Raw genomic sequence first — 24,755 nt, forward strand, 5'->3', positions numbered from 1 at the left:
TAAATGGAATGGAGTCAGTTAAGGCAGAAGAGAAACTTATGGTGCAGCTGGGTGCAGCATTCTTGTTCAGAGGATGAAGTTGATATCACGGAAGAGCATCTGTTCGATGATGATCAATTTGTTTGCAAAATTTGTGGAACTGCCATAATGTGAATTCCCAATGCTACAGGGGCGGTTATTTTTGTTAACTTGTAGTGGCAACTGCCAAACTGCCTGTTACTCCAACCTTGAAAACACTGCATGCTTTTTCTCAAAATGAGCAGATATGAAGGCAAAGATCTGTGTAGAAGATAACCTTCTCAGATCAGCAAATGGCTTTTGTTTATGCAACAGCCACAGCACTGCCAGGGACTACCATGTCAAATATGAAGAGTATTGCTGCTCAGGTGGTCTTTCATCAAAAGTTGCAAAAGCAAGTGGAATAATCAGCTGACACAAGCAGGAAGAGAATTTTCATCAAAAGTTTGAAAAGCAAGTGGAATCATCAGCTGGTGCAAGCAGAAGACATTAATGATTGTAGGGCCACAACCTCCTGCTGCTCTTCCTCAATTACTTGCACTTGTTGCTGATGGTTTTGCTTCTGTTCCTGTAGCTGCAGCTACAGTTGTCGGAAATGAGTTAGAAATTCATCCATAGGCATGAGGCAAGTCTGAAAACTGTCATTTCTGAATATCACTGGCGTTTTCATGCCAAGATATGAAGTACTATATAGGTCCAACTGCATAATGAACAACATTCAATGTTCAGTGATAGAGGAATTCTTATTCCTTGGTAACTATGTAAGGAAACTGGAAAGTTCTGATTCAATATTGAAGAGTAATTGCTGTGTCATTTTATTTTATATCTACAAAACCACATTTTATTTATTCTGTTGTTCCTTAACACTCCAGTGTGTGACTTGAGCTTAACCATCAAGAATTTTGATCACATTATAACAAATATACTAAAGTTTTGCAGTGGGATACATTAATATTTGTGTGTATATCATATTTTGGAGAGAAAATTTCTTTCTGAAGATAATTCTTTGATCAAGATGTAGAGATACAGCAACATATCATCACCAAAAAGTCATGAGAAATTTTGCATGTCTAAAAGAAATCTTTTCCATGGTTAATAATTGAGGTTTATTTATGTAATCCTTCAAAATAGTTTTACTGATAAGCACTCACATAAATGCAAAGTGACATTCTTATAGACTGTGTCAACGTACATAGGGATTACATATTTTTCATTATGTAGCTCTCAGAGATACACTCACATAAATTTAGAAAACAGGGAATAATTTTTTAATCGTGATTTCTGTTAGTTCTTTGAATAGTGCTATTCTTTACCCAAACCATTATTTTCTTCCACTTAAAACAATTAATATTACAAACAGCTTATGTTCTCTCACAGTTACTGAGTAAAGTGGCATCGAACATAGTTTGTGCAAGAACAGTCTCTTGATAATATTGATTTCATTATAAAATTTTTATTTGCAGAATATTTAGAAGTTATAAAGAAACACTTTCTCTGTCTATCTCTTTTAGTTAACAGTCAATGATCTATCTCTAAATTTAGATCGTGTACTTTTTGTTTGAAATTGTATTAAGGCAATTGTACATTCATTGGTTTCGTGAGAACATTTTAGACAAAATTAGCCAGTCAAATACATTCGTGATCACTGTGCCTTTATTAATGTAATTTCGTGAAGGATGTTCTCATGTAGTATATCACATGACTGCCAGAAATGGACAATCAATACCAAGCTCTGTCCTCTCATAATGCCCATCAAGTACATTTACCCTTGTCAGATTTTCTGACTGGCAGACAGATATATCCAGTGAAGCACTTTCCTAATGAACAGTATGATGTTCAGTCAGTCCACTAGTATGGATGTCTCTTTACTAAATCTTCTTGCTAAGATTTTCCACAAAAAAATGATATCATATGTTATTTTTTTTCTGTGCTGTGAAAATGGTAACATTATTTTTTGACATTTTCAGTGATCACTCTCTTATCTTATGAGTAAAATTATTAATATATGATTATTATTGTTTTAGAAAATTATAATACAATTCTATACATGAAGAAACTTTCTGAGTATGGTGTATTTTCATCATTACTTAACTGTGAAATTGAGAAAAATTTGTGGGTTACTGATTTGCACAGATATGGAAATAATTCAAAACATGGAGTCATTATTGATCTTACTTGTGAAAAAGGTGAAACATTCCTGAAATCAGTGAGTATGTGTTACAACTGTGTTAAATTCAAATATTTTTTTGTGAAGCTAAATAGCATGATTGGAAGTAAGAATAATAGTAATAGATTCCTATTTATTCAAAATCATTCCCATTTTAGTTAACACAAAAACCGTTAGAAAAGAAGGATAAATGTAAGTTAAATTTATAATTTCATAATTTTTCATTCTACTACACAATGAATATGAATAAAACGTTTAATCTATACTTTAATATAGCTTTGCAAGTGCTGAGCTTCTTTCTTTCTTGAAAGGTGATGCTAGAACCTTCTTATAAAACAATTATGTAATACATAGTTCATTGTGAAAGTGGCAGACTGTAATAATGATGTTAGTAAATACATATTCTAATGACAGTCTACTGACTGTTTTTGTTGTTCTAATAATTTTTAACATCCTGTATCATGCCAAGAACTTGAAAGTGTATCCTAGAACTTGGTATTTAAACACGCTTAACAGTTACATAATTAAGCCACTCAAACAAAGGGTATGATAAAATAAATGTCAAGAGCATACATTCAATAGATCAGTCAGACAAATATTTTCCAAGGTACTCCAGGATGCAGGTTCTAAGCTGAAATTAAACTTACTTGTGTTCCTTTCCAGAAACATGATAATAATAATAATAATAATAATAACAATGTCTGTATGTAGCCCCCATCTGAGGTCAATAAGTCCAGTATAAATTGTTTGTAATTAACACAATTGAGAAAATTATGTTATGCCTGGAAACCATAAGCAGATTCATTGAGTGAGCAGATAAAATACTGTTACCAATTTAATTAATTATAAAAGAAAAGTAAATAAGTAAACTGAGTTGCCTGTTAACATTTTTTGATAGAAAAATATGTGATATTACCATTGATTTTCACACTTTTCACATTTTCTTTCTAAAAATTTTATTCTCTTCCACAACAACAAATACAGTGGAAAATTTTATTTCTCTGTCTCTTTCTCTCTCTTGCATGTGTGTGTTTTGGATGTAGTTTAGCTTCCCTGCATATCGACAAGCTGTAGCTAAGTGGTTGCTGTACTTAATGTTTACATACAATACAACAGCTGCAGCTGGAAAGCAATACATACTGTGTATCCTGAATGAATGAAGCCAGTTCATTGTCAAAGTAAAAGGGAATGATGATGTAGAAATGTTTCTGTTGCTTTGTTTACAGTTGCAAATGATATTGAATCTCTTTGTTGACAGGTTTTGAAAAATGATTCATTTGGCTATTGCGGAGCCCACTGGCTCTGCATGCTAAAAGAACAGTCTAATTTAAGTTTCTTCTCCAAAAAAGGCTTCCTCACGTCGGCTACTGCTTTAAACATATCTGCAGTCAACTTCCTGTGCCCTGCAAATATATCACATAGAGAACATAGGTTCACAACAGAAGTAAGCAAAACTGCCTTGTCACACAAGGATGCCTGCAGTTTTCTGGATATGAGACTAAATAAATCACTTGTTGGAAATCTAAGTTACAATATTCATGTGTATGATATTCAAGGGGATAGTAATTACAAATATTCTGCGAGAGGCACAGTGGTCAGAACAGATAGTAATGTAAGTCTACTAAATATGAGTTTACTATATATGAATGTAAAATAATGGAATATTTGAAACTGGCATGCAGCATAACATTACTAGAATTAGAAATCATGAGCTACATCAGAAATGTTATTTTGGTCAATGAGAACTGTAGTATAATATTTCCAAGGACCTCACAGTATTTTCTTCAAATCTTTAGCTATGAATAAATGAATGAAATGATGTTTGCAAGACTGATTTATCTTTTTTATTTTGACATTACTAACCAAGGATGATGACCTACATTTCTTTAAGTTATAGTAAAAGTGCTATTTATATTGTGTCACTAGAATTCTGTTTTATTGCATAAAATATAAACAGTTGTCTTTTACATCCATTACAGTTTCAAATGGATATGAGTGGGAGCCGTGAACTTTTTGACAGATCTATTCTTCATCTGCTGCAGGATATTTTGGAGTTTAGGTAATGTGAAAGACCTTTACACATAACTGTATTTTAAGGATGTGCCTATTAGTATGTGTTGAACAGTAAAGGCAGCAAAAACACTTTTCAGATAGCTTACAGGAATGCAGCTGATGACACCATTCACACCCTGCATTTTTCAAGAATCAAATGCAGCAAGAACACCTCCACACAACCCAAGATGACCGGCATCAGAATATTGATAGTGAATATTAATAGCCATCATGTGAGATAACATTAAGTTTGTGTCTCTCTGTATTTGGCCAGGGAAGCAGCAGGATTCCATGGAAAATTTAAGTAAAAACCTCCATCTTTATTTGAAAGGTCATTTGCTAATTTAATCTCAACTGCTTCCTTAATAGCACTATGTGAATAGCTGGAAGTGCATGTCAGAATCTTCATGATGTTATATACAACAGGATGATCAATGCCAAAGTAATGTTCTGCAACAACAGATTTGCCCTGCTGTTGTAAGCATGTGTGATGCTTATATTCAATACAATGGTTATCCTTAGTCCTGAAGGACTTACCAATATTGACACACCACAACTTCAAGGAATTTGACAGACACCCACTTCACACAAGCCTTCACAGATCCTACAAGGACCCTAATCTTTGATTGTAATCAAAAACCACATTCCACACAATTTTTTCACAGAATTTGATAAATACTGTGGTAAATTCTTCCACTGTAAGGTAAAAGGCAGAACACTTAGGTGCCACCACATAATTGTCATCACACTCCCGATTTGGGGATGGTCAATAGCATACCACACATCCGACAAACTTCCTGGGTCTGAGATGAGGGGGTATTGTGAACCAAGGTACAGTTCTGTTGAATAAGGAGGGTTACATTCAAAAATTGCATTGTTTGCTATCTGATTCAGCATATTGTAGGGTCAGTGTTGACCTAGCAAAACGTTTTGAACGAAAGACTAACAACCTCCTAAAGAAAAGTTCTTTGTCACAGAAAACTATCAAGAGTTTTAGTTCTTATGCTACTCTCCACTGATTATATGGCCTTCTGAAGATCTACAAGGAAGCAGTTTCTCTTAGGCCTATTGTCAGTAACATTGGTCTTCTGGCAAACTGTGAAGCAAAACAACTACTCTATTGAGCCCAGTAGTAGGTCAGAATGTGCTTCACATTATTACATTAAAATCTCAATGTATTTCTTATGTCAATTAAAGGGATTTCATTCATATGACTCTGATACAAGTTTTGGTGTGGTCCTCTGTTTGATTCATTGCAGTTAACTGATCTTGGGTTTGGTGTTAAGTTAAAGAATCTACTTCAACTTGTGTTTATTTCAACTTACTTTTTATTCAGTGACCAGTATTGTGAACAGACTGATGGAACTGTAATGGGGAGCCCGTTGTCAATTATTATTGCATTATTGCCAGTTTCTTTGTGCAAGATTTTGAGGAACATGCCTTACAGTTGGCAGCATTGAAACCTGCATGTTTTTTCAGGTGCGTGTATGATACTTTTGTTGTTTGGCCTCATGGAATGAGAATTTAAGTGACTTTTTTAGAACATTTGACGTTGGTCCACCCAAATATTTACTTCATGATGGAGGCGGAAAGGAATGGCTGCCTTCTCTTCCTTGATACATTTGTCAGGAGAATGGTTGGTGGTATGCTGCATCATGCCATTTATAGGAAAACAACTTGCACTGATTTGTATCTAAAGGCTGATGGTTGTCATCATACAGCTTAGTGTGAAGGAACCAACCTTGGTTCATAGGACATGATGCAAGACCCAGATAGTTTGTCATCTGAGTTAGTTCATCTCGACATCATTTTTAATCAGAATGGTTAGAGTTTAAGGCAGATTAGTTTCTACCAACTGTCAATTAGGTGAGTGATGATAATAATGAGGTGGCACCTAGGTTACTGCAATTTTACCTCGTGCTGGAAGAATTACCAACAGTATTGGTCATATTCTATGGAAACATAGTGTGGAATGTGATTTTCTGAATGTGAAATTAGGCCCTTTCAGGATCTGTATAGGATGATCTTGGTTTGTGTAAGATGGGTATCTATTGTATTCCTTGCAGTTGTGGCATAGGTGAGACCATCAGAACCATGGAGGTCACACCATCATACATGCACTTGCAACAGGTAAGCAAATATGTTACTGCAGAACATCACCTTGTCTTATGGACTACAACATGGAGATCCTAGCATGCATTTCAGCTGTTGCTATGGCTTAATTAGCAAATCAGTTGTGATGAAATTAGGCAATGACCTTACAAATAGAGATGGAGGTTTTTGCTTTAGTTCTGCATGGAGTTCTGTTCTGTCTGGTCAAACTGGTCACCTTTGGCAGTGTAATGCTACTAGTGTTTATGGTGTATTTGTTGTCTTTCTGCATATAACCCTCATACTGAGGTTTTAAATTTCTTTGATCAGTCCTTTCTCATTGCATTTGTGTGTTCAGATGACAGGGTCAGCACCTGTCAAAATATCAGTGGGTGTTGAAGACTTCACCTGGCTGAATTACTCTAAGTTTTTTAAAAATTTTATACATTGGCAGTTTCAACAAAACACTGCACAGTCAATTAGAAAAATTAACATTTGAAGTTTGTGAAATGTGTCTTGACTAATAAATACAAATTTTAGTGACTGAATAGAAATCTTTTCAGTTTAGTCCTCCAGCAGTAATTTGAAATTAGAAATGATTGTATTAGATTACAGCATATGCTGTATCACTAATTTATTTTTTCTCAGTATGGTCATGTTTGCAGGTTAAAAGTTTCAAACCACAATGGAAAGAAATATTCACGAGATCTTTCAATTTTGAGGCAACTAGCAACCAATAAAATTGATGTAGGATCAACCACTATTCTACTAACTTATGATCGAATTGGAATGGCAGATTATAGCATTGGTGTGGACACATTTAAGTAAGTGCGGTATTTCATAAAAGTATCCAAAACAGAGAACCTGGCAATGTAATACATAATCACAATTTAATATTTTTTATAAATGCAGGCAATAATATTAGCAACAGTTTAGGTTGCTGCTCTTTTCAGAAGGGTGGAAATTCATATTTAGGTGTCTTAGAACCATGCTTCCACCTTTAAAATCAAAGAGGTACTGAATATGAGAAATGGGGAAAATAATCGAGAGTCACCAGTAATGAAAAATCACCCAGATACAAAAATCCATCACTACTGGCATTTGTTTCATGAATATGGATTTATTGTATTAGAAACATGAATTAGAAAAGAATGACAGCTTTTAGATGTACAATCTATGACACCTCCAAAGAGAAAGATTTTACACTATTTGTTCCACAGGACAAAGATCTATTTCAGAGCCAATAATTAAAGGCAGTAAAATTATTAAATATTTATCATCATTATTATTATCCACACATGGGCCCAATAGGTCCATGCAAAGTATAATCAATCAACGTCACTTTTGATGGTTGGCCTTCCTTTGTGTCCAAATTTGTTTCATCCTTGCAGATTGAGGTCTCTTTCTTTCATGAGACCATGATGTTACAGCCTGTTTTCTAATTTCCCTCTGGCCAATTTTCCAATCACATATTTTTTGTCTGAATGTTTTTTATCTGTAACATCTGCCTCAGTTATATCACCTACTTTAAGATCCTCCTTAATTGCAGTGATCCATTTAATTGGCTCAGTTTTGGTCTTACTTCCATTTTTGTAGAATTCTCTATTTGTTTTGTCAACCTAGTGGGTACCATTCTTTTAATGTGCCCATGAAATTTAAGTCTTCATTCCCTGATGTCACCATGTATGTCTGTGTATTCTTCTATTTCTTTATTACTTCTCAGCCTACAGATTTCTCCATCAGTAATTTTGGAGCCTAATATTTCCCTAATAAGCTTTCTTTCTTTCTTCTGAATTTCTTCAATGTTCCTCTTTCTATTCTGCTCCATAAAGGCATTCAAGTTTGATTATAGTGCTGTAATGCCTAAGTTTACTAAATTTAGAAAGTGATTTTTATTATAGATATTTTGTGTTACTCTGAATGCACTTGCCATTTTTTGATTGTGAACATTGTTTGCAGCTTTTTCCAGAACGTTTTCTTGTATGATTTCCTCCAATGATTTAAACTGAGAAACAATTTTTATTTTTCCGTATTTCATGCTCAGAAACTTTGATTCTTGTTTGTTGCATGTCTTATATTCTATTTCTTCGAATAATATTTGTGCTCCTGCTTTTTCCACAACTTCTTTAAGAATTTCAATTTGTTTTTGAAATGTGGTAATATCCCTAGTTAAAATTGCCAGATCATTTGCAAAGGCAGGGCAATCTACTCCAATATTACTTCTGCCTAACTTCATTGTTTGATCTATATTTTGACTCAACTTTTGCTCTCATCATTCTGTAATTACCTTTTCCAAAACACAGTTAGGCAATGATTGGGAGAGTCCATCTCCCTGTCTAATACTAGTCTTTATATCAAATGGTTCTGAAATTTCTCCCATGAATTTAACTTCAGAGCTAGTGTTGGTTAATGTTTCCTTAATCAGTGCTAAGAGTTTTATTATCTAGCCCTTGACCCTTTAAAATTTGGAAAAGAGACTGAGTAATAGGCCTTTTTAAAATCCGCAAATGAACGTACAGCACTGTTACTAGAAATCCTTTGTGCCTAAGGATTGGTTTTAAGTTAAGAATTTATTCTGGGCAGGATATGTTTGGTCTGAAGCCTGCTTGGTATTCACCAATTTTAGGTTCTAACTGTTCTTTGGCTTGATGAAATAAACAATGCGAGAGAATTTTGTATGCAAGCAGGAGAAGAGAGATTCCGTGGTAATTATTAACATCAGTTCTATCCCCTTTTTCATGCAGTGGATGAATTAGGGCAGTTTTCCAGTCCTCGGGTGTTTTCTCAGATTACCAGATATGTCCTATTAGTTGAGTAGTGTATTTTGTAGTGTTAGGTCCAGCTGATCTTAGCAGTTCTCCAATTATAACGTCTTCTCCCAATGCTTTATTGTTTTTAAGTCTCTGACTCTGTTTAGTTATTTTCAATTTCATCAGGTTCTCTAGAGTTAGGGTTGGTTTTATTAGTTTACTGTGGTTGGAATTTATTCACTGTTTCTGGACAGTTTAATAGTTTTCAAAATAATTAGCAAATACCTTACAATTTTACTGGTTGTTAAGAGCTGAACTGCCATTTTCATTTTTGAAGCAAAGACTTTGATGTTGGTAACCAGTTAGCTTTGTTTTGAATGTTTCATAAAAGTTTGTTGTATTGTTCTTTTGGAAGTCTTTCTGATTCCTAAAAGTTGCACATTTTTGTGGTTTTTTTTTAGTCTGTCAGATTAATTTAGAGGTTTCTTTTCTTACAGTTAGAAAGGTGGTGTATGTATTTTCAGTTTTCTTACTACTTCAATTTTTGAATGCCTCATTCCTAGACTTAACTGCTGTTTCACAATCTGAGTTCCACCAAGGCTGTTTTTATTTCTTTAGAAGTGGAATTAAATTTTGTGGGTTTTTGATGAAATTTGCTTTTAGATGTTGCCAATTGTTGGATTGTTTTCGGTCAAGTTCGGTTGTTAGAGTTGGGGTTGTTTTAGCAGTGTCAAATTTGGAATAACATTTTTTGTTCTGAAGAGTTTGTGAGGTTGAAATTTTACTTTTATTCCCGTAAAATAATGTTCCGAATCAATACTAGCCCTTTCCTAACTTGGACATTTAAAATTTCTTTGTAGTTAGGGTATGAAATTTGCCACATAATGGATCTGAAATTCCCCAATAAATCTACTGGGTGCCCACCACCAAGTTTTTTTTTTTTGTTTAGAAGGGTTCTTTTTAATGTGTGTTAACATGATTTTAAGGTTAAAATTTTTCTTCGTTTCAACAAGTCTTCGAACATTTTAGTTTGTCCATTTATGCATAGGAAATCCACTGATCATTTTCTTATATTTTTTCTCTTTACCTAATTGAGCATTAAAATCAGCCTTTAAAATTTTATCATGGTTCAAGATTATGCTTTCTAATATTTCCCAAGTTTCATTTAATTTCTTTCAGTTTTTTATGGTTATCCTCATTGACTGGCACATGGACATTAATTAAAGTGTGTGCTTTGTTTGCACATTTAAGAGATATTGTCATTAGTGATTTATTAATGGTTTTTAACCCCATTACTGAATTTAAAATATCTTTGGATACTGCAAAAGCAGCTTCCAGATGTGGTGTATTATTAAGTATTCTTTTATCATTGTACTTTTGAAAAGATGATAATTGCCAAAATCCATGGTGTATTTGTCCATCATTCATGTTTCTTGAAGTGCCAAAATTTGAATCTTCTGTTCTGTTAACGTATATCCCAAGTTAGGAAGTTTACTTGGTTGCAAAAGTGTTTGTATGTTAAGTGTTGCAAAATGTGTAGTTGTTTTGTATGTTAAGTGTTGCAAAAAATGTAGTTGTTGAGTCACATTGCATTTTAAACTGGCTGCCCCAGAATCCAAAATACCAATTGCACCAATAATACTGGTGGTGGTTTGACCATCTGGGGTAATATTGTGATTATCAAAATGCTCTATCATGATTGTACCTGGAATCAGGTGGGGTTGCTTAGTCTCATTGAGTGAACTCAGAGTGTTAAGATTGGAAGAGTTGGTTCCAGAATATAAATTCCAGCCGCACCACTGGTGGACAGATGCTAACCACTCTGCTGTTTGCTACAAGACAGACACAAAGTGGATTTGGTTTTGTTTTGCCTTGGTCTGAGACTGCTTATTCTGTATTCACAGCTGTCCACCATATCTGATGGAACATAGGCTGACTTGTCCCGTAACCTAGGCGAGGTCAGCTTCTTAGACTTTTAATTACAAAGTCTTGAATCCTGGATAAATGTTTATATTTTTAAAAAAATCTGATTTAAACAGCCAAAATTTTGCTAATTATGACGATTTTCAGTAACAGGAAATTGTTGGCATTTGTAAATGGTACTACAAACAATCACATTAGTCGAGATGTGATATTACTTAAGGATGCCAAAAATTACATGGACTGATAAGATAAGAAATGATGAAATTTTCTGCAGAAGAAGCAAGGAAAGTATATGTAGTACACATTAACTGCAAAAATGGATTTGAAAAAAGAACATTCCTTCATTGTTTTTGAAGACAGTCAGCAATACCACAGCTGCTGGAAGAGGCCTGAGAAATTCACTTGTGAACTCGGCTGCTGGAGTATGAATGAATGAATGGCTAGTGACTGCAAGCACTTGTCTCTTAGTTGTGTCAACATCTATATTGTCATTCCTGTGATGCTTATAGCCCCAAGGAACAATGGTGTCAGGAAACTTAAAATGAGTCTCTCACGGACATATACTTTAAGATGTGGTTTGTGTTAAGTTTTAATTTGTGTCAATTAGTTCTAAAACCACTCACATTTGAGTGTAGGATCATCTCTCATGGGATCCAGGTGATCTTACCAAGATCTTTATTCTGTGGAACATAGTATGTTCAACTTATGTGCATTGCAGTGAACAGAAACAATCCAGAACTTACAGCAACGGAACTCGTCACACTTAACTGCACCCAATTCAGGAAAACAAGTTTTGGCAATCTCAACTTACTTAGAGCAAAATGATATATCCTCTCTCTCTCTTTCTCCCCCTCTCCCTCACTCTCTCTTTTTTTCTCTTTCTCCTTTTGGATCTATAATTCTCTGGAACTATAAGCTGTTTGGTTAATTCTCAGTGTAGTTATATAGTTTCAGCGTCAAGTCATTTCCAGATAAGCTTGTTAATTTTAAAAAAAATAAATACATTAGTTAGCCAGATGTGAATTATTGATCAGAAATAATTTATTACCCTTACCATTTATTATTTATTGCCACAGTTATGTTGCTTGCCAGTCAAGAGTGGATAGATTGTGTAGTGCAAGCATTATAATACAAGAACAAAGTAGCATAAGTTTGCATAATAATATAAGAACGCATTTGCATAAATATAGCATAACACTCAATGAGATGTAGAGTGAAAACTTTTTGAGTACATGTTCACTTGGTTTCACACAATAGTGCATTGCTTAGATGGTACAATTTGTTGTTTCACTGTCAAAGAACTCATTTAAATTGTACAGTGGTTTTTAGCATAGATTTTGTGACATTGTTCCTCAAAATTTCACCAATTCCAGGGACTGCATTTTAATATTTAGGTGGTTACACATTTTAATGGCTACTGTTGGAAAACTATCCCATGTCATGGAGAGTCAACGGCTTAGGATGTCTATGTTTTGTTAACTGCGCTTGTTGTAATTGTGGGTGTCACTCCTGTTCATGGTTGGCAGTGGTCCAATTTTCTACTTGCTGTTATGATCCTCATCACCTTTTTTGGTAGTAGTAGTAGTAGTAGTAGTAGTAGTAGTATTTTCTTGCAACCTGGCTGATGTAACTGTGAAACAGTGAAAAATATACCATCAGCAGATACTGATCCATTATAACATACTTCAGTTTCCTCAGGAGGTATGCAACTCATGACAGTTTGTCACAGACATGTCCAGTTTGTTCTTGCCAAGTGAGTTTACTATCTGCCATAAGCCCCAGAAGATTCACAGTTCCTGCACAATTTAGGTATCCTTTGTCGTTGAGGCTACATACCAAGTTTTGCACTTTTCCTTCATTTATTTTAATTTTGTTTCTAACAAACCATTCCTCTGTAGCACTGAAAGAAGCATTTACTTCTTCTTGAGCTTTGCTGGTGTCAATGCCTTTTGAGTATAGACTTGTGCCATCCATGAATTGCAGGTACTGTTAATGAGACCTTAAATCATTTACAAAAATAAGGTACAGTAGGAGACTCACTACTGATCCCTGTGGCACTCCAAATTCACTTCACATAATAGTTCTCCTTGGATTGATACAATCTGTAGTCTGTTTTCCAAACAAGATTTGAGTGTTGCCAGAACAGTGCCAGCAACTCAATACTTACTGAGGTTGTTTAGGAGTACCTTAATCAGGAATGCAATTAAAAGCCTTACTAAGCTCACAAAATGTCAGTTTTCAGGATTTTTTGTTATGAAAACTGGGCTTTACCCCAATAACCAGATAGAGTGCTGTTGTTGTTGTAGATCTGCCTTTCCAGAAACCATACTGTGCATCTGTGAAGAGTTCATTAATTTCAAAGTAATTTGATATTTGGTCTTTCATTGCAGTCTCAATGACATTAGTGAAGATTGGATTTATTGAGATTGGTCTGCTGCTTGCTACTGTGGCTGGGTCACCCTTTTTATAAACTGGCACTGTCCATGCAGGTTTCAGAAAGGCTGGAAATCCACCAGCAATGAAACACTTATTAATTACCATAGTGAATGGTTCACCAGTAATGTAGATAATTTTCTTGGTGATGTCAGTGGACATCCTGTACATATTAACACTATCAGAAGGTTTATAAGATTTTACAATATTTATTATTTCATTTTTTTCTTCCTGTCTTTACTGATCAGGTCCTAGGCTGCCTTACATGGGTTGTGAGCTCCTACAATGAACCTATCATTGCTTTTCTTTTAGGTTTCTTCTACATCCTTCCTGTAATGTCTTTTTGCTTGTAAATATCTGTTGTACAACACTTCCTTTGCACTGGGATCTGTTGCTGTTTTGTAGTGATCCTGTAACAACAGTACTATGCATCTTAAATTTTTCAGTTCATCAGTGAAACATAGTTTTTCTTTAACACTGTGATTGTGTTGTGACATGCTTGCAGAACATTTTTTGGCGTTCTGTGGAAGGGAGAGAAAGGAAAGGGAAGGAATGATTAATATTAGCTGCATCATGACTTTGTACAGAATCAGTGGTGATGAGTGAAAATGTGTGCCTGACTGGGATTTGAGCCTGGCATCTCCTGCTTATTAGGCATTTGCATTAACCACTGCACCATCTGGACACAGGTCATATCATAATTGCCTGGACTATCTCAGCATGCCTCCTGTCTGACCAACATTCTCACTTGGTGCCACACATCTGCAGTTTCCATCCACGATCTCCATGCTCTCTACTTTGAGATTCCCACAGAAGGTTGAACATGACTGTGCAACCCACTGAAGGTGGTGGATTCATTGACTTTCAAGGTGAATCACTTATATAATTGATTTTCTTCAATGGGCAATGAATCCACCACCTTCAGTGCAGATGCTTAGCCATGTTCAACCTCCAGCAGGAATCTCAAAGTAGAGAGCATGGAGGATGTTGATGGCAACTGCGTATAGTTAAGAATGTTGGTCAGCCAGGAGGCATGTCAAGACAGTCCACACAGATGTGATGAACACTGTGTCTGGATGGCACAATGGTTAACATAACTGCCTAGTAAGCAGGGAATCCTGGGTTTGAATTACGGTGCAGCAAAAATTTTCACTTGTCGCTGATGATGGTTCATGTTATCAGTCAGGCAGCAACAAGCAGATAACTGTCTGTGGTGATTTCAATGAAGATTTTCTGAAGGATTCTGATAGAAAAAATGATCTCAAAGGCTTATATAGATCTTACAATTTGATTTCAGCAGTTAACTTTCCAACACAGATGGGCAAAGACAGTAGGACCACAATCGAAATGTTTTCTCTGCTGAAGCTCAAAGCAAGAAAATAACTGTATACCCAGTGACAAATGCTCTCTATGATCATGTTCCACAGTTAGTTAGGATAAATAAGATAATGCCTTACAGTACTAATACTCCTAAGTGGAAGCAGAATAATTAATGACTCCAGAACAAATGCTTTTGCAAATAGTTTACAGGAGATGACCTGGGATGAACTTTCTAATGAATCAGATGCTGACATATAATTTAATTTGTTCCATGATAAATTACTATCAGTATTTGAAAACACCTGTATGCACATGCTAATCAGTAGAACATAAAACAGCTATGTGAAAAAACAAGAATGAGTAGAGGGATTAGAGTATCTTGTGAAAGGGAAATGGAAATGTATCTTTTCGTAAGAACAAATAGAGATACTGCATTAGTTACACTACCATAACTACTCAAAATTATTAAGGAAAGTTATTAAAAATCAAGAAATATGCATATTATGTCAGTAATTCTGACAACAGACTTAAGGTTATATGGAATGTAGTGAAACAAGAGATAGGACAACCATCCAAAGAACAGGATAACATACCTACTGAATTAAATGGAAGGATTATAAATGATGAATCACAGGTAGAATATGCATTTAATAGTCATTTCTTAAGTACAGTACAAAATATGGAGACAAGCAGTTCAAGAGAAAAATCACAGCAGTAAGTTGAAAAAGTAACTCTCATAAAATTCAGTCTTCAGAATGTGTCACCAGCTTCTCCCTCTGAAACTAAGAAACAATATGTTCTCTCAAAATTAAAAGCTCATATGGATTTGAAGATGTTCCCAACAGAGAACTAAGGATTTTTTCCGGGATAATAAGCCCTATCTTCTGTGAAATATGTTTTACATTACCTGCTCAAGGCATTTTTCCAGAAAGATTGAAATATGCCACTATTAATACCCTCTATAAGAAATGTTACACAAGAGATGAAAATAAGTTCAGATCCATTTCACTATTGACATAAGTTTCCAAAATTTTTGGGAAGGCCGTGTATGCATGTATGTCATGATAGTATCCCACCTGAGCAACATTAATATACTGAGGAAATCAGAGTTGAGATTTCAGAAAAGTTGCTCTAATGTGAGTGCCATTTGCTCATTCGCTAACCAGTTTTTACAACTATTAAATCACAAAATAATACCAATTAGTATTTTCTGTGACCTATCTAAGGCATTTGATTGTGTGAATTACCATGTCCTCTTAGATAAACTGTAGTTTTATGGAACTGGTGGTATATCCAACCAATGAATAATGTCAACAAAGTCATAGCTAACCAAAAGAATGCAGAAAGTTGTATTTATTAATTCAAGCAAACTAATGAGGGGAGATTCTTTTGACTGGGGAGAAATCATATATGTGGTTCCTCAAGGCTCAATCTTAGATCTGCCAATGTTCCTCATGCACGTATGCAAACAAAATTAGTTCTTTTGTGGTTGATATTAGTACTGCAATCAATCCAAGCATACACATACCAACAGAAGATATGCTAAAAAATAATCTTAACAGTGTCATTAGCTGGGGGGGGGGGGGGGGTCTGCATTTGGTCTCACTCTCAATTTCAGAAAGACACAACACAGTCAGTTCTGTACATCTAGGGGCACTACTCCAGCTATAAGTGTAACAAATGGTAAGGAATCAATAAATAGAATGGAAAGTTCAAAATTTTAAGGAGACCATACTGATGAGAATTTAACTGGAGAAACACTTTTTGGAGCTCCTAAAGCAACATAGTTCAGTCACATTTGCACTTAGAATCATTGCAATCTTGCAGAGAGAAAAATCATCAAGTTGACATATTTTGCTTATTTTCGGTTAATAACATCATATTTAATAATGTTCTGGGGTAACTCATCTTTAAGAAAGAAAGTCTTCATTGCTAAAAAAATGTGCTTTATGAATGATATATGATGCTCACCTATGATCATCTAGTAGATGTGTTTAAGGAGTTGGACATTTTGGCTACTACTTCACGGTGTATTTATTCCCTCATTACATTTGCTGTAAATGATCCATTTGCAGTTCAGAAGGAACAATGATGTACATTATTACAGTACCAGAAGAAAAATGACATTCATTACTCCACATTAAAGCTGTCTTTAATACAGAAAGGGGTGGCTGCAACTAAAATATCTGATCACTATCGACTGATACAAAATGTCTCATGGACATTCATTCCACATAATTAAGGTTTATTATGAAAATGATGCATGGAACATGAAACTAAGTAATTAACTATGCTGAGCCTGTTACTGTAGAGTTTCAGGTGGTTATGGAGTCATCTCAAAACTTTTTAGCATCTGTGGACCTGTTTTCAAAGAAAACTGTTTGTTGGGATGTGTCTGGATAGCTCAGGCAGTCAGTCAGAATATAGCTAACTGCACCCACTCGAAGTAGAAATCTGGGTCAGATGGCACTCTAGGAAACAGCTGCTTGCTGTTATTAAGACTCAAACTCATATTTGTGAAACTTCAGTTTAGATGTGTAGATGTAAAACTATTGAGTGTCGTATGGGATGTCCCAAACCTTTAGTGTCAGAATTGGTTGCCGAGGATCCTAAACTGAGGATTTTGAAATAAGGAGACAAATGGTCACGTGGTATGAAATCTTGAATAAGCACTATGGTTTTGAGAGACATGTTTGAAATTACTTGTGTTTCATAACAAGAAACTGACTGCATCAACCTTGATGATGCTACAATTAAAAACAACTGACAATTGTTTGTGAAGTGTCCACAGCGTGGTTTACCACTCTTTTCAGTTCCTTACCAGTTGTTGAAGACAAGGTATTATTCATTACACTAACTTGTAAATATGTATTTAATCTACTGATATAAAAAAGCAACACCACAAAGAAGGGCTTGTGTGAGGTAAATGAAAGTTGGTAGGTGTGTTTCTGCACCTGAAAGATGACATCTAATCAATTTCATGCCACTCATGTAGGAGTGGTGATTGTAGCACCACTCTGGGAATGCAAATTAGGTTTGCTTCAGATATAAGCTGCATTAGTTACCTTTGGCATTGGATGTACTGAGTTGATGTTAGTCAAGAACACCTTTAAAATGACAAAGACACCATTACCAACACCTCACTGAGTTTTAACTAGATCGTGTCATAGGGCTATGAGAAGCTGGATGTTCCTTCTGTGATGTTGCAGAAAGACCTGTAGAAGTGATCGTGAGAATGTACAGCCTACAGTTGCAAGAAGACTGGGCTCTGGAAGGCCATATGGCAATACTGAGAGGGAAGATGATTATGTTAGGCATATGGCTCAGGCACATCATACTGCACCTGCAACAGCAACCTGAGCAGCAATTGACACCACAGTTACAAATTGGTTACTCCAAGGACAGCCCCTGCAACATGCATTTTGCTGACTGCAAACTTCCACAGTTTGCTCATTGGAGGGCAGAGTGGAGGTCTGTTGTGTTTCCTGATGAAAGCTGGTTCTGCCTCAGTGCCAGTGACAACCATGTGTTAGTTAGGAGGGGCCAGTTGAGGGCCACTGTTGTAACCCAACATGCTCTCCTGAGTGTCAGTTTGTTACCTTGGCCTGCTCAATCACCAGATCTATCTCCAATCAGGCACGCATGTGACATCATCAGATGACAACTCCATTGCCACCCACAAGCAACATTAACCATTCCTGTATTGACTGACAAAGTGCAGCAGGCATGGAACTCCATTCCAAAATATGACATCCAACACCTGTACAACACAATGCATGCACATTTGCATGCTTGCATTCAACATTCTGGTGGTTGCACGGGTTATTAATGTACCAGTATTTCACATATGCATTGGCTTTTCTCATGGTTACACAAACCCGTGATCTTGTAGCATTAATCACTTAAATATAGTACCTAGACACAAGTATTTCATTACTCTATATTAATCGTTTCATGGTGTTGAGATTTTGTCCCATCACTGTATACAGTACAGCAGGATGCAGTACCTGGAAAGTCAACTAGGTGAACAGATGAAAGTTTTACAACCGGCAGAAGAAACTTACCACAGCAGACAGAAACTTATGAGAAACTGGTTTGTTCAAGCCACAGACAGCCATTCAGGATAATTTTAAATGGTTGCTATAAGTTTAAGTTTGGTGCTATAAAGTTTAGCTCTTTTATGTCGACAAATAACATAATATTTATTCTGTTCATTAGTTCCTTGCATCAAAGTTCATCATCTGTATAGTTTTGACTCCAAACCTCTGGCCCCTTTGTATATAGTGGTGCAAATAAAAAGAGAAAAAACACAGGAATATGAAATAGGCAGAAATATGAATACCACTAAAGGTATTACATAGAAGAAAAACACATTTAAGTGGGGTAATAGAGCAATATATCAAAACACGATATTGTGCATAGAGAAGGAAGTACATAGTGAGCATGAAAATGCTGGTCCATAAAAAGACTGCTTGGTGAAGAAATTGTCTGTTGCTTCAGGCGTAAAACTGAATTAGTAATCACTGTAGATATGCAAAGAGGGGATTGACACCCAATTTTGGACATGAGATTTAAACTGTGTTTCAACACTGGCATCAATGTTCTACAGGGTGATCACATTTATCATCCTGTTTACAGATGACAATGGCATGCACATTCAGCCTGGAATGATACATTGGAGGAGCAACCATTATTTATTTCACATTGGCACAGCATAAATCACCAACAATGTTCAAACAGAATGGCAGGTATGACCGTCTTTGGATCTAGACAATGAACGAGGATGCTACTCACCAGACTCCCTCTCACACTTCATAACCATCTAGCTCAACAGTGAAAAACACAACCAGAGAGCTGAATGGCTCAAATATGTGTTTAGCGATAAAAGCATAATCTGTCTTGGCATCAGTGTTCGTGATTTGTGAGACAGCAACATACACGACCAACTCCAGGGCTTGTAGTGTAATGACCCATTGCATATGATGAGCATGAACTTGTGATGTTTGCTGAGGAAATAATGAACGGTGTAGGCTGTGTCCAGAACACCATCCAATCCATTCTGTTCCAATCCTTCAGCATTAGAGTAGCATACACTTTCAGCAGGGCTGTGTCCTTCCATACACTACTTGCATCATAAAACATGATCTCAAAAAAGCTTGCCAACCCTTATGGCTACCACACTAATCAGACCCATGCACTAATGAGCATCTTTTAGACTTGATGCAATCCTATCTAGGCTGTCCTGTGCTACTCATACAAACTACAAAAACAGGCAGAAGTAGCCTGAAGCATTGATATCAATATGACCTGAAATTCATCATCTCTACACACAACTTGAGGGCTGCTGTGCCATTTGAAAAGGCATATAAGATGCTGAAATTGTTATTAAAGACAGTTATCCACAGTATATGATCTGTATAACATGTGTCAAAATTTTGTTTCTTTAGTATCATTGCTTCAGGGTGTTCATTTTCCATTTTTTCATCAGAAAGGTTAGTAACAGTGATCTAAAATTTACTCCAAAAGGTTCACTTAATTTCTAGATAGCAAATACATTATTATTAGAGCTAATTATATGCTGGTATCCCATGCTGTTAAGAATGCCACCACTCAGATGTTGGTAACTTTGTTTAAATTAAATTAAATTATGTATACATTGGATGATGAATTATAGAAAATGAAATGACCCTTTAATGTTTCTTGTTTTTCAGACCACAACTTTTTTATAAGGTCCAGTCACTTCGAGCTGCTCGTAACATTTACTCTTTACCGTTTTCTCTGGACGTGTGGGTCTCTCTGTTCTCACTACTTGTGGGTATCACATTTCTCCTTACTTTCATTTTGGGTAGTGAAACAAGGCTACCTATTGCACAGGTATAATCAACATGGACCAATTGAAGTTCTTAAGTCCTGTTGCAAAAAAATTTTTTCTTCGAGCTAAGAATAAACATATATTTTTCAGAAAAATTCTACTGGTGAGAATTTTCCATTCACTGGGATCAATGCATCAAGGAAGCAGTTTAGCCTTAATATGTTGGAGCAACCATCATGGGACTTGAGTGAAGTAATGCTTGTTACGATTGGTGCCCTAAGCCAACAAGGTATGTCTCAAAATTTCCTGTGTCTACAGAGACAAAAATATCTGTATCGAATTTATATCAAACAAAGAGGTTTAAAAAAAGTTCCATATGTTAAGCTGTGCCAAAATAAAGGATGTATACATAACCTTGCAAAGCATTGATTTACATAATATATGAAATATTTGATGTAAAGAGGAAATACAACTTTGAATTGGTAGGTGGAAAAACCATGAGATGTTTAATTGAGGGAGATGCAGGTAGTTATACTGTATCTTTTGACTTTGACTCCTCTGTGATTTTCCTGCATAGTTATTTTTATTGTTTCTAACTGCTAGCTTTCTTCTGTTGGGTGAATATACATCCAAAACCTATTGATTTTTCCAGTTTCTTTTTTTTGTGTGTGCTTTTTCAGCTGCTATCTGATATGTTGATTTTTTTTATATATATAGGACAGCGAACAATTGATATGGGTAGCCAGCCACATAAGTATCAGTATGGTCCAATAGGCACTGACAACATAAAATGACAGGATGATGACTCTGGAAGGACAATGTGTGAGAAGCACCAGTTCTCAGACAGGTGTGGAATCAGAAATACAGCAATATAAACATCACAGTTTATTTTGCAAGAACCTGTACAGAGACCACTGGTGGCTTATTATTGATGTGCGTTGATTCTGGGTGGCAGAGCCTGTGTCAGCATAACAGAAGACAGTGTGTTGGCTCCACATATCATCAACACATAGCAAAGTTGCCCTGATGAGTTGCTATGTGAGTGGCCTTATGAATGCAGTGCTAAGTCAGGAATTCTGCCAACTGCAATGCAAGGAAGTGCCAGGCAGGCAGGCAGCAGCAGCAGTGGGTCAGGTGTGGGATGCACCCAAGCTAAGGTTGCAAACCTGGTACCCTTTCGAGACGTCCAGGAGTTGGTTGACGACAACTGGGAGGGCAACCCAGCCCAACAGTATCATTCAAACACCAGCAGCATCAGGCATAGGAGTGTCCTGTAGACCACCAGCTGGCAAAGTGGTGGCTAGTTGTAGAAGAGGTTAGCTGAACCACATTAGGTCAATGACTGGCGTGGAGTAGTTCTTGGCATAGGCAGCAGTTAGCAACAGAAATTGCTAAGGTGGAGCTTGCTTGCCCCAGTTTTATATTGACAAGGTACCACTTCTGAGCATGTAGAGGGGCTGAGACAGTGTAGCATGATTAACTGTTTTTGCCTCTTCTCTGGCTGGTTGTTTTGCACCATGCCATCTCAGCAATATTCCAACTCTGGCAGCGGAATTTTGCAGGCAGCATCCTGGCCCAACTGACCATGGACTATGATGTCTGCTATGGTAGGTGTCGTGCAACACTCTTCCCACTTTAAAAGATTTCATCCACTGAATTTCAGGCTGCTGCTAAATGTGTAAATTACTTAAACATTACATAGTACATTATATATTCTTCCTTTGCACAAATATTTACACTTTCCACTCTCGTTGCCCTTCTGCTAGTCCAGTCCAGTTTACAGTGTTCAATGATTGGTGTACTTATGATTAGTCACATTGTTGGAGTGACACAGTTAGTCAGTATAGGGTTGATCGGAAATTCAGGAGGTTGGGCATTTCTCCACCATAGGTAGACATAAGCTGCACAAGTGAGAACCAGGATCAAAATGGTACTGTACATGAGATTCCCACCACCATGATTGTGTGATTGTATCTACTGTGATACTGTTGAATGTGCTTGCCACTAATGCACCTCTTCTGCACTAATTTTAGCTTGTCCAATAAACTGAGTAAGGTGGGATCTGAGGCATTGTTCAGGTAGGTTATATTCCTGGCTGGTAATATTCCCAAAGGTTTCTCAGACAAGTACAATAGCAGATATATTAGGTGCAGATCTGTAGCCCTGTTATGGGTGTTGGAAGCCAAAAAGTCAGTCCCAAAATGTCACACATCATACTGTTTATTAATATTTTGTTACGTCACAGCTCCAGGTGCTCTGTACTCTTAGATCATCCTTGTTTGTAGCAATTAGCAGTGACTAACATTGGATCATATACTGAGTATATCCAGTGGGGAGCTCCACTCTGAAAGTAAAGTTTTGGTGCTAGGCTGTCGCATTGCCAACCATCTGCTCCTGTCTTCTCTAAAAACAATTCCATTTCGCATATCCCTCTGGCAGTCTGGATCATCTGGGACAGTCTTTTTTTTTTTTTTTTAAAAAACTTTCCCTCTATTTAATTAATTTCTTCATAAACTTTGTAAGAATACTGCAGAAAATGATCTGTTATGACATGTTATCTTTACAGTAAGTAGCAGTCCATCTTTACCTACACCTAATAAATCTGAAATTCTAATCCACTGTCACTTCCATGTCCTTATTAGCATTTGGTTATTTGCATGTAGTAGCTTGTGTGGATGCAATCTGTCCTTCCCCCCCCCCCCCCCTCCTCCCACAAACACTCCCATTTGCTGCTTCTAAAATAGAAATGCTGTTGTCACAGCTGTGACCAGTCATACAACCAAAAAATACTCATCAGTATACTGTCCATGCTATATACATGCAACAAGGTAACAAACTTTGTCCCTGCCATCCTACATTCATTAGGGGGAGGGGGGAGGGGGCAGGGGTGCAGAGGGTACACCCAAAATTGTTAACCTACTCATCCACATATAATGAACATGATACTTACTAAACCAAACTTTAATATCCATCTATAACCACACTGTTGTATCACCATCCTCACACTGCAAGACTTCTGTATACTCTTGAGCAAAATACATAGAAATACATAAAGACAAAAGCCCTCATAAAAGAATGCATTTAAGTAACTCAGAAACCCTTCATCATTTGTACAACAACCACTTCACATATTCTTATTACCATAGTACATAACATTAGATATTCAAAAATATACCTAATAACTCTAACAATGCAAACTCCAAGTAGGAACATCAACAATGTAAGAAAGGATAGATTGCTACTTACTGTAAAGATAATACACTAATTTGCAGACAGCACAATTAAAAGATACTTACACATAAGCTTTCAGGCACAGCCTTTATTGGAAAAAGAGAAACACACACCATTCATCACACAAGCAAGCATATCTCATGCACACATGACCACCAACTCTAGGAGCTTGGGCCAGATTCTGCCCCGAGCTGCCGGTATTTGTGGTCATGTGTGTGTGAGGAATGCTTGCTTCTATGAATGAAGTTTTTCTGATGAAGGCTGTGGCTGAAAGCTTATGTGTAAGTGTCTTTTAATTGTGCCTGTCTGCAACTTAACATGTTATCTTTACAGTAAGTAGCAGTCCATCTTTACCTACACCTAATAAATCTGAAATTCTAATCCACTGTCACTTCCATGTCCTTATAGCATTTGGTGATTTGCATGTAGTAGCTTGTGTGGATGCAATCTGTCCTTTCTTCCTCTCACTATTCCCACCCCCACCACCCACTTTCCCATTTTCCAATGGCGGCACTGGTAGCAGCAGTAACATATCTAGCACACACATAAAGGACAGATACATCTGACTTGTATGTCCACTGTATGCATTGGCAGCTGTAGCTTAACATTCACCGGTGACATCATTCAAATACTTGAAAAGGATCTTGATAGAGGGTGGCAAATTCTTTGTTTTACCCTTTGGGGTTTACAGGCTTGTTAACATCTTGCACTGTCCTACACAGTACTTAGGTAGCTTCACATTGTGCTGCCTCATCATTCCTGACATTCGTAGACTTTGTATTGTCCTTCGTTACCTGCTTCCACACTTTCCTGAAATGTCCTAGCATAAAGTTGCACTGGATTTCCTATCTTAGATTTGATAATTCCAAATGGTGATGACATTTTTTGACCATGCACCACTTCTTATAGTGATAAGACTATGCTTTCATGGATAGCAACACAGTATCTCGATCATTGT

General features: G+C 36.5%; 1 protein-coding gene across 2 annotated transcripts in view; it reads left to right on the plus strand.

Annotated features, from left to right (window-relative positions):
* The first annotated feature begins 3,383 nt into the window (after nucleotides 1-3,383).
* LOC126416719 (uncharacterized) overlaps nucleotides 3,384-24,755 on the plus strand; it is a 112,263-nt gene continuing 90,891 nt past the window's right edge. The window contains exons 1-5 of one of the 2 annotated variants that reach the window (XM_050084534.1): nucleotides 3,384-3,797; nucleotides 4,165-4,244; nucleotides 6,994-7,152; nucleotides 20,466-20,628; nucleotides 20,717-20,855. In XM_050084534.1, coding sequence (XP_049940491.1) covers nucleotides 3,492-3,797; nucleotides 4,165-4,244; nucleotides 6,994-7,152; nucleotides 20,466-20,628; nucleotides 20,717-20,855 — 847 coding nt within the window. In that variant the 5' untranslated portion in view covers nucleotides 3,384-3,491. The remainder of the gene's footprint in view (nucleotides 3,798-4,164; nucleotides 4,245-6,993; nucleotides 7,153-20,465; nucleotides 20,629-20,716; nucleotides 20,856-24,755) is intronic. The other variant, XM_050084542.1, reaches the window with a different exon arrangement.

The sequence above is a fragment of the Schistocerca serialis genome, chromosome 1, assembly GCF_023864345.2.
Source record: "Schistocerca serialis cubense isolate TAMUIC-IGC-003099 chromosome 1, iqSchSeri2.2, whole genome shotgun sequence".
In the NCBI taxonomy this organism is placed as follows: domain Eukaryota; kingdom Metazoa; phylum Arthropoda; class Insecta; order Orthoptera; family Acrididae; genus Schistocerca; species Schistocerca serialis.